The sequence below is a fragment of the Myotis lucifugus genome, unplaced genomic scaffold, assembly GCF_000147115.1.
Source record: "Myotis lucifugus unplaced genomic scaffold, Myoluc2.0 scaffold_420, whole genome shotgun sequence".
Lineage (NCBI taxonomy): Eukaryota > Metazoa > Chordata > Mammalia > Chiroptera > Vespertilionidae > Myotis > Myotis lucifugus.
In genome coordinates this window covers 508,195-518,122 of record NW_005871468.1, presented here as the reverse complement: position 1 = coordinate 518,122, position 9,928 = coordinate 508,195, and the positions used below count along the sequence as shown (strand labels likewise).

Genomic DNA, 9,928 nt, shown 5'->3' with positions numbered 1-9,928 from the left:
CTTAGGCTTTTTATTGTATAGGATATGTATACATACATGTGTAAGTATACACAAATATATTTACTTGCTCTCCCAGCCGAGAGGATCTAAAAGTAATGACAATCCAATGGCAACAAGCACACCCAGTGCCCAGATTTTGGTTTCAATGAAAGAAACTAGGGCACCTTGGAGAAATGACTGGGGAAGCAAATATACAACATGAGCTTAGAGCAGCGGTTCTCAACCTGTGGGTTGCGACCCCTTTGGCGGTTGAAGGACCCTTTCACAGGGGTCGCCTAAGACCATCCTGCATATCAGATATTTACATTACGATTCATAACAGTAGCAACATTACAGTTATGAAGTAGCAACGAAAATAATTTTATGGTTGGGTCACAACATGAGGAACTGTATTTAAAGGGCCAGAAGGTTGAGAACCACTGGCTTAGAGTGTCATATATTGCCAGAAAGTAAGAAAATGCTTTAAATTTTTTTGCTTAAAAAATTATGGACAGGAATGTGCCAAAGAAACACAGGAATCAAGTAAAAGAGCTCCCAACCTGGCTGGCATGGCTCAATGGTTGAGCATCGACCTATGAAGCAGGAGGTTACAGTACAAGTCCCTGTCAGTGCACACACACAGGTTTCGGGCTCGATACCCATTGTGGGGAGTGCAGGAGGCAACCGATCAATGATTCTTTCATCATTGATGTTTCCGTCTCTCTCTCCCTCTCCCTTCCTCTCTGAAATAAAAAATATATTTTTTAAAAATATATATTTTTAAAAAGAGCTTCCAAAGGCCAAAGCTAGAACAATTTGAGAACAAAATAAAGTATGTCTGATTATAATCTAAAGTATAAAATAAATATCCATTAGTTCATACTGATAGAAATGGTTGGATAAATAAACAAATGAGGCCCTGACCGGTTTGGCTCAGTGGCTAGAGCATTGGCCTGTGAACTGAAGGGTCCTGGGTTTGATTCCAGTCAAGGGCATGTACCTTGGTTGCCGGCACATCCCCAGTAGGGGGTGTGCAGGAGGCAGTTGATCAATGTTTCTGACTCTCTATCCTTCTCCCTTCCTCTCTGTAAAAAAATCAATAAAATGTTTTTTTAAAAATATATAAATAAATAAACAAATGAGGGAGACGAATTGTGGGAAGAGCTCAGGAGATCTATCTCAGTGCTGCGGCAGATGCAATGGCGTGAGCACACTCCGCCTGCACAAGCTTCCTCGGCACACCAGGAAGTGGCATCGCCCGCCTGAGAAGACCCCCAGGAGCCCCTACATAGTACCCCTATCTTTCCTACTATTGGTTGCCCTATGGATGTTGTAAACTTCTGATTGGTCTGGAATGTTATATATACTGCTGCACTCACACAATAAAGTGGGATCTGCGTCACTGAACCTTCCCCGTAGTTGGGCATGCTTTGTTAGGACTCCGTTCGGCCTCACCCCCGAGGACCCCCTGTATCAGCTGGCACCACGGACAGGGACTCCCCGGATCAAAATGAAAAGAAGTCAAGAAAGTCGGCAGGCAAGCCTAAGGTCGGGTGAGTGCCCCTCTGTAACTATGGGAAACTTTCGGGCGCTCCATGCGTCGTTACAGAGCAGGCGAGTAAAGGTAACAGAAAGGGAGCTACAAAAGCTCTGGGCTATCCTAATAGTATTTAACCCCTGGCTCTCCACCACCGGCGGTGCGGGCGGGGGAACAGAGGACCCTTTACCTCCCTATTCCCCTCCAGAGCCCTCTGCCCCTGCAGATTCCTGGGCTGTTTTCGACAAGACAAAAGTAGTTTCTCAAAGCTCAAGGAAGGCTGAAACTGAGAGAGAAAAAACCTCTAGTGAGATGAAAGCAGGGAAGTCTCACCAGGAGGCTTCCTGCCGGAGTCACTCCCTCGCTCCCCTCACAGAGCAAACAAAAAGTTTAACTGCCCAGCAGCCCCCAAGTAACCCTTTCCTGGGAGACACTGATGATAATCCATGGACGGGGATATATCAATCCTTGTGTAGCCAGAGGGATAGAGCAAAAAAGTCCTTACGGCTAGAGACCCCTAGACTCTTTCCTGTGAATGTTAACCCCAAAGATGCAGCAAATGCCACAGGATCTGCAACAATATTCCCGATATCCAAATGGTTAATGCAGAGAAAGAAAAGAAAAAAAAAAGGGCCATTGCCATGGAGATCAGGGAGAGAGAGTTCTTTGTTGATTTTTGCTTATCTAAGGTATGCGAGGACCCTAGCTGCTAGCAGACAAACTTATCTCTGTCCAGTTTTCTTCTCTTTAACCCTTCCAATACTAAATTAGACTAATACAATATACTTAAAATTACACAAGAAAGGAAGCACCTACTTTTATTAATCTAAAGAAATGCTGAATGTTTAACTTGCCAGCTAAAAGTTTAAAGTTCTAGTTAAATTAAATTGGGAACAGGCTGCGCGACCTGCTCCCTCCCTCCCCTGCATTTTCTCCAACCTCATATACCTATACATAATTTTCCAAAATGAAGCATTGCTGGGTTAAATGATAAACATCTAAGTATTTTAAAATAGCATACAATACTGAAACATTGATTACTAGATGTGTTTTAATTCGCCAGCTCTTAGTATGTATACTTTCTTGAAAGTAAGAGAAATACTTAATGGAAGGTCTGAGGCATGTTTATGCATTTTTGAAGGACATAGAAAGAAGGTTTGAAGGCTAATTTGAAAGTGTGAAATTTGTGAAGGTTGTGTATGTGATGAGAAGGAAAAGAGAAATGTTGAAAGAAAGTGAGGTTTCAGTCTCCAAGCCTGACAGGACAGGGTAGCTGGACACTTCTTAAGCTAAACCAGAATATTCAGAAAAACAGCAAGAATTAAGGTTCAGTACAAATAAGAAGTTAAGCCAGCACAGTGTCTTATTTCTTATCCAACCATCCAGGTCCCCGGCTTCCACTGCTCCTTTCCTTCCTATTTTCTTTTCCCTTGGATAACAGTGCATTCTAACATTTCCTCCCATTTTCAAACATTGGGGAGGTCTCAGGGACGTACCAACACCTCTCCCCTTGGTCCGGTGGAGAGATCCACTAACCAGGGCTTGAAAGGGCCCCGAGCCACTCTTAACCCAAGGGAGAGGGTTTGCTTGTATTTTTCCAGAAGGTGAGAAAAATCCCTCGTGGATTCCTGCCCGTAACATCAAACCCTGCACCACCAGCGATGAGCCGTAGACGACCACCACCACCATCACCCCCAGTAGAGGAAATGGAGGACCTGACCATAGAGGACAACCAGCCCCAGCGTCAGAGACGACCAAGACACCGACGGACCCTCAAGAACCTACAGGACCAAGCTGCACGCATGGCACCAGAAGGCAATCCGTCAGAAGGGACGTTATTCCTATTAATGTGTGCCATCATAACAGCGAACTCTCAGGCGCGAGCACAACATGTATGGGCGGCCATACCTCATCCAGGGGTGCTCATGCCTGTCAGCGCCAACAGCCTACATTCCCCGCTGTCCAAGTGTCTGACTGCTCTGTGGACTTACCCTGTGATGGAGCAAAACCGGTCTCATTGCCATAGAACGGGACTGTATGGGCTGATAGCAGTAGCCCTAACCTCCTTAAGTGGACTCTAGATAATGGGACTGCCCTGGGACAAGGGTGGATATACCTAGCACCTCATGCAGTAATACCCAAGTGAAACCCATTGAGTTTAGTTTCTTAAGTGATGCCCTCAGCCGTCTAACCTCCTGGTTAAACCCAGCCAACCTCCTCATTTGGAGAGTTATGATAGCAGAATTCGTCGTAGGAATAGTATTATTTCGCTGTTTATACAACATGTTCAATAAGCTAAGTGCTCAGCAAGCCATGATCATTCACGTCCAGCAGGCGCTAATAAGAAAAGAAGGGGGAGATGTGGGAAGAGCTCAGGAGATTTATCTCAGTGCTGCGGCAGATGCAATGGCGTGAGCACACTCCGCCTGCACAAGCTTCCTCGGCACACCAGGAAGTGGCATCGCCCGCCTGAGAAGACCCCCAGGAGCCCCTACATAGTACCCCTATCTTTCCTACTATTGGTTGCCCTATGGATGTTGTAAACTTCTGATTGGTCTGGAATGTTATATATGTTGCTGCACTCACACAATAAAGTTGGATCTGCTATCCTTCTCCCTTCCTCTCTGTAAAAAAATCAATAAAATGTTTTTTTTTTAAATATATAAATAAATAAATGAGGGAGACGAATCTCCCATGCAGAATCCAAATAATTTAGATACTTCTCCACTCCTAACATGTGGGCTGTGCATAGTGACTTCCTTCCAAAGAATACAATATGGAATGGAGGAAAGAAAAATAACTTTACAGTGGAGAAACCTGACAAGCTACCTTGGGTGATCACAGTCAACATCAACAGTAACAAGTCATTCTGATGGTGTGTCTCTAGTAGTAGTTCCTTCACATGACGTGATAAGTGGCAGTTACTTTACTTCCGTGGTCTTCCTCCCCCAAACCCATGACCTCAGTCCAATCATGAGAGAAACACACACAAAAGAGAGGCATCCATGAAATACTTTACCAGTACTCCTCAAAACTGTCCAGATTATCAAAAACAAGGAAAACCTGAGAAACAGTCACAGATAAGAGGAGCCTGAGGAGCTATAACAATTAAATGTCATGTAGCATCCTGGATGGGATCCTGGGACAGAAAAATAACTTTAAGCAAAAAATGAAGAAAACCTGTATAAAGCATGGACTTTGGTTAAAAATAATGTATCAATATTGGTTCATAATTCTAACAAAATATATTAATACAAGATGTTAATAACAAGGGAACTGGATTGGAGTACATGGGAACTCTCATAGTATCTGTACCAATTTTCTGTAAATGTCAAACTTCTAAAAATTAAGCTTTTTTAAATATACAAGGTCAATTTTTTAAAAATATGTTTTTAACGACTTCAGAGAGGAAGGGAGAGGAAGAGAGAGATAGAAACATCAATGATGAGAATTCTTGATCAGCTGCCTCCTGCATGCCTCCCCGACCCCACTGAGGATCGAGCCTGCACCCAGGCATGTGCCCTTGACCAGAATCGAACCTGAGGCCCTTCAGTCCGCAGGCCAACACTCTATCCACTGAGCCAAACCAGCTAGGGCAATTAAGCTTATTTTTTTTAAATAACACTTTAAAAACTATCTCTATGCCATCTGGATATTACAAATAAAACTTTAGCATTCATCCGAATAACCTAGAGAATTTGTTGAAGCATATTGTCAGGCTTCACCTCCAGAGTTCCTGGTGTTGGAGGTCTAGAGTGGGACTAGAAAATGTTCACTTCTAATAAAGACCCAGGTGCAGCTGCTGCTTCTGTTCCAGGGACCACACCTGAAGAACCACTGGTGTAAACTCAAGGATTAAAACAATGAGGAACTCCCATCCTATCCAGCAGGTGGAGGCATTTGGGGAGCACTCCTTGGAAAATTTTCAGGGATCCTTCCCGAGCCCAGGAGAAGCCCTATTATCTACTCTACCTTCCACCCCATTATCTACTCAACCTTCCACCCCTCCTGCTTCATCCTAAGGCTCAATGACTTAGCAGTACCCCCTGGTGAGGTAGAAATGCTTCCGACCAAGTCAGCAAGGTACCCAAGAACTCCCCCTGTGGTGAGGGACTCTGAGAGTAAACAATTGCTAAACAAAATGAGAAAGAGCGATAAATGCTTGGGGAACAAAGCAGGACTGGAAATGGCTTGAATGTGGAGAATTTGAAAAGTGTCCAGGGTCAGGAGATAAGGAATGATTTGAATGGTTTGGAGATCACCAAAAGAAGGTGGCAAGGATATGCTAATCTGGCCGTGGGAGCAGGACACACTAGGGCACACGGGTCTAACAGTTCTTGACGTTGCCGGATATCTGTAAACTGAACTCCAGGTGCAAGTCCAACAGTCCCACTCAGGTATGTGCAATAGGTAATTATCATTCCCATTTTACCAAAAAAAAAAACCCACAAAAAACAAAAAAAAAAAAGCTCTGAAATGTCTGAACTGTTAAGCAACTTGCCCAAGGCCATCCAACCAGTAAGCAAGAAGAAGCAAACTGGCATTTAGAAGGCCGGCTCAGTCTAAGTCTGGCGATGGCCTCGCACACAGCTGTGCCCCGGAGCACAGGTCCTATCCTCCTGCCTTTTCCCAGCTAGTAGTTTCCCTGGTCGCTTTTCTCAGAACTTTTTCCGTGACTCATGAGCAAGGGCAGGAGGCCAAAATCTCAGGATCTTCCCACCACTCGCGGGCACTGTGTAACCTGAGCCCAGAGACCTCTGCTTTGGCAGGTCCGGCTTCCTCCAGGTTTCTGAGGGCAAAAGAGCCCAGCGAAGAGACTACGCTCCCCGGGCCTCCATCACCCCCCCCAACCCCCCCACCTACTCCGCGCCGGCAGCCACACCCCGGAGCTAGAACCCACAAGTCCGGGCCAGTAGGTGAGTCTCACATGCCCCGCGGACACAGCCTCAGCTTCCAGGCTGTGCTGGCACCGGCACCCACCAGGGCGTGGACCTACAGGTGCCGATTCCACTGGGCCCAGACCCGGGACACAAGGGAAGAGGGGCAGCCCCGAACACCCCAAAGCGGGACTGCAGCCTCGCGCTCCGCCTCTGCGCCCGTCCAGTAACCCGCGGTCCAACCTCTCCTCCCCACCGGTGATAAGCCCTCGGCCCCGCAGACTCCCCGACCCGACCCGAGGCCCTGGCACCGGCCCGGGCACCGGCCCTGGGGCAGAGCCGGGAGAGTTAACCCAACTGCCTCCCCGCGGTTCCGGGGGTCAGGTCGCCGGGAGCCCCTCCCATTGGTCGCGGAGCCGGCGCGGCGCTGATTGGCTGGGGCTCTCCCAGGCTCCCCATTGGACGCTGCGCGCCGCGACTGGAGGTGGCGGTCCCGCCTCTGCAGGTTACCGGGGGCAGCGGCTGCGACTCTCGCAGCTCCCGGGGGTCGCTCAGCCCCGGCCTGAGTCCCGACTTACTTCCTCGATCCGGATCTCGTGGCTCTCCCGGGACGTCAGCGGATCTCCTCCCGGATCCTTTTCCTCCATAACCTGCTGGGGTTATTTTTCTTCCTCCCCGGCTTCCAGCTCCCAGCCCCGCGTTTCCCTTCCCTGCTCCCGGGCCCCCAGTAGCCGGCCGTTCTCAGCATCCCACCTGCCATCGTCCTATCCTCCTGGCTTCTGCCCCTTCTTGATCTCAACTCCTTTGACCAACTGAGCCCTATCATAACCTTCTCGCCAAACTCTCCTAAACTCCTCTTTCTTCTCTCTTTGCCAGCTCCTGACTTCCAAATTCCAGCTATCCTTGCCCTGACATTTGACCCTGACACTTGGCTCCAGAACGCTCCATTCCTACCTCCTGCAGCCTGTTGAAACTGAGGTCTTTCCTGATTTCTGACCTCGTTTCGGAAGCTCGTTTTGACTTTCTTACTCCTGGGCCAGTTCTCGCTACCACTGCCCCACCATGGACTTCTTGATGAGTGGCCTGGCAGCCTGCGGGGCCTGTTTGTTCACCAACCCCCTGGAGGTGGTGAAGACGAGGATGCAGTTACAGGGAGAACTGCAGGCCCCCGGCTCCTACCAGCGGCACTACCGAAACGTCTTCCATGCCTTCATCACCATCGGCAAGGTGGACGGCCTGGCTGCCCTGCAGAAGGGCCTGGCCCCTGCCCTCCTGTACCAGTTCCTGATGAATGGCATCCGGCTGGGCACCTATGGGCTGGCTGAGGCTAAGGGCTACCTGCACACAACTGAAGGCACCCACAGTCCTATCCGAAGCGCAGCAGCTGGAGCGTTGGCTGGGGTCCTGGGAGCCTACTTGGGGAGCCCTATCTACATGGTGAGAAGAAGGGTCTTGCCTGGGGCCTTCAAGGCAGACATTTGGTATAGGGTGGGGACCTGGGCCTTCCTTCATAATCTGATACTGAGGTTGGAAGTGGACTTGTGTAGGGGAGGGTGAGGAATTGAAGTAACGTACCTCAGTAAGTGTGAGGACCAGGGGAAGTCCTGGATATCACAGAATTACAGTCTCACAGTCGGCCATCTGGTATAGGTGAAGGGTCTATAGCCTGAGGCCCAGAGAAGGGAGGTGACCAGCTCAAGGTCACACAGCTGCTTATTGCCAGGACTAGGTCCTGCTTTGTGCTCCTCCTGGAAAGACCGAAAGGCAGGGTATGAGATTCAGGACAGTGGCCTCTCCAAAGTAAGCTGAGCACATGCCCCCATGAGGCTTTGGGGTCAGAGAGCAAGTTTTGTTCATGATCTCCCAACCTACCCCAGAGTCTGATGGGGAAGCCTGGTCGTGCTGGTAGCTGGAGATCCCGTTTGGGAATAGGAGCTGGCATGAGAGACTAGACTCCCAGGTCTTGCCTAAGATGAATAGCCTTAGGAAATATTGCCATTCTTCAATCTCTCCATTTCCCCTCCACCCCCGGCCCACAAGGGAAGGAAGAAGTAGAGGGGTGGAGTGTCTGTGGTGCTAGGAGATCCATCACCCCAGGGGACTGGAGCCAAGAGACAGAATCTCATGACCAATTTGTTAAAGGAAAACAACAATAATTATCAGGTCAAAAGGATATTCATTGTTGAACACCCCCAGTGGTTCTCAACCTTCCTAATGCCGCGACCCTTTAATACAGTTCCTCATGTTGTGGTGACCCCCAACCATAAAATTATTTTCGTTGCTACTTCATAACTGTAATGTTGCTACTGTTATGAATCATAATGTAAATATCTGATATGCAGGATGTATTTTCATTGTTCACGACCCACAGGTTGAGAACCGCTGCGAGGAAGTGTGAGGGGTTCAGGCGCTTGGGTCTCTGGGGTGAAAGAATGGTCACTGGGCCATAGGTTGTGATACTCTCTCGTCCCCAGGTGAAGACACACCTACAAGCACAGGCAGCCTCAGAAATTGCTGTCGGGCACCAGTATAAGCATCAGGTAAGATGTTCCCAGCCCCGCTGGAGTCTCTGCCATTCTCTCCCATCAGCCCCAGCTTTCTGTCTGCACCCAACAACTCCAACCCAGCCAAGGCTCTGCTCAGCCAATCAGTTCAGCCTCACTCTGCCCCCAACGTCCACCCAGGCCCTCTTTCCCACCCGTTCCCCAGTTCCTCTAGTCCTCTGCACCTGTTTCTCCTGCCCTGTTCTCCTGGTCTGCTAATGTCCTCACTTCCATACGCCCTAGTCTGGGATGGCAAGGGAGGGAACAACGAGGTGGTAGACAACGGAAGGGCCACATTCTGGTGTTAAGCTCACACACAACTGGTTGTCCAGACATCAGATGCCTGTTAAGGACCCATCCTTAGCAGTGTTAGGAGATGGCAGCCCCTGATGCCAGGGTGACTAAACCCCACCTCATGGTCTTCCCCCTCCCAGGGCATGTTTCAGGCGCTAACCGAGATTGGCCAGAAACATGGTCTGGTGGGGTTGTGGCGTGGGGCCGTGGGCGGCCTTCCCCGAGTTATCGCCGGTTCCTCCACCCAGCTGTGCACCTTCTCATCCACCAAGGACCTTATAACCCAGTGGGAGGTACTGCCTGGGCAATGGGTGGGGCCGCCCTGGGAAATGTGGGCAGGGGGGAGTCCATGCTGAACTGAGCCCTAGAGGGGTGAGGGAGTGGCAGGATGGCTTGGGGTCAGCTGCTACACCAAGCATGTCAAACTCAAAGGCTAACAGGCCAAATAAACAAGATGTAAGTTTATGTGGCCGCAAAAAAAAAAAACAAAAGCTTCAGTTTTCATAGAAACGTAGGTTTATTTCGATAGAGACATGCTGAATACAAAGGGTTGAAATAAATGAGTCATCGTTAACATAAAATAATAGAACATTTTAATAAAAATTAATATTTTTTCTTGAACATTAACTTACCACTGAATAACTGCACAAATAAACAAATAAACCTATTTTTCTTGTTCTTCTGAAAGTGAAATATTT

At 48.6% G+C, this 9,928-nt stretch overlaps 1 protein-coding gene across 1 annotated transcript in view; it reads left to right on the top strand.

The window, feature by feature from the left end:
• Positions 1-6,867: 6,867 nt before the first annotated feature.
• SLC25A35 (solute carrier family 25 member 35) overlaps positions 6,868-9,928 on the top strand; it is a 4,584-nt gene continuing 1,523 nt past the window's right edge. The window contains 3 exon segments of the mRNA XM_023743939.1: positions 6,868-7,830; positions 8,868-8,933; positions 9,371-9,530. Of these exon segments, the coding sequence (XP_023599707.1) occupies positions 7,456-7,830; positions 8,868-8,933; positions 9,371-9,530 (601 nt within the window). The 5' untranslated portion in view covers positions 6,868-7,455.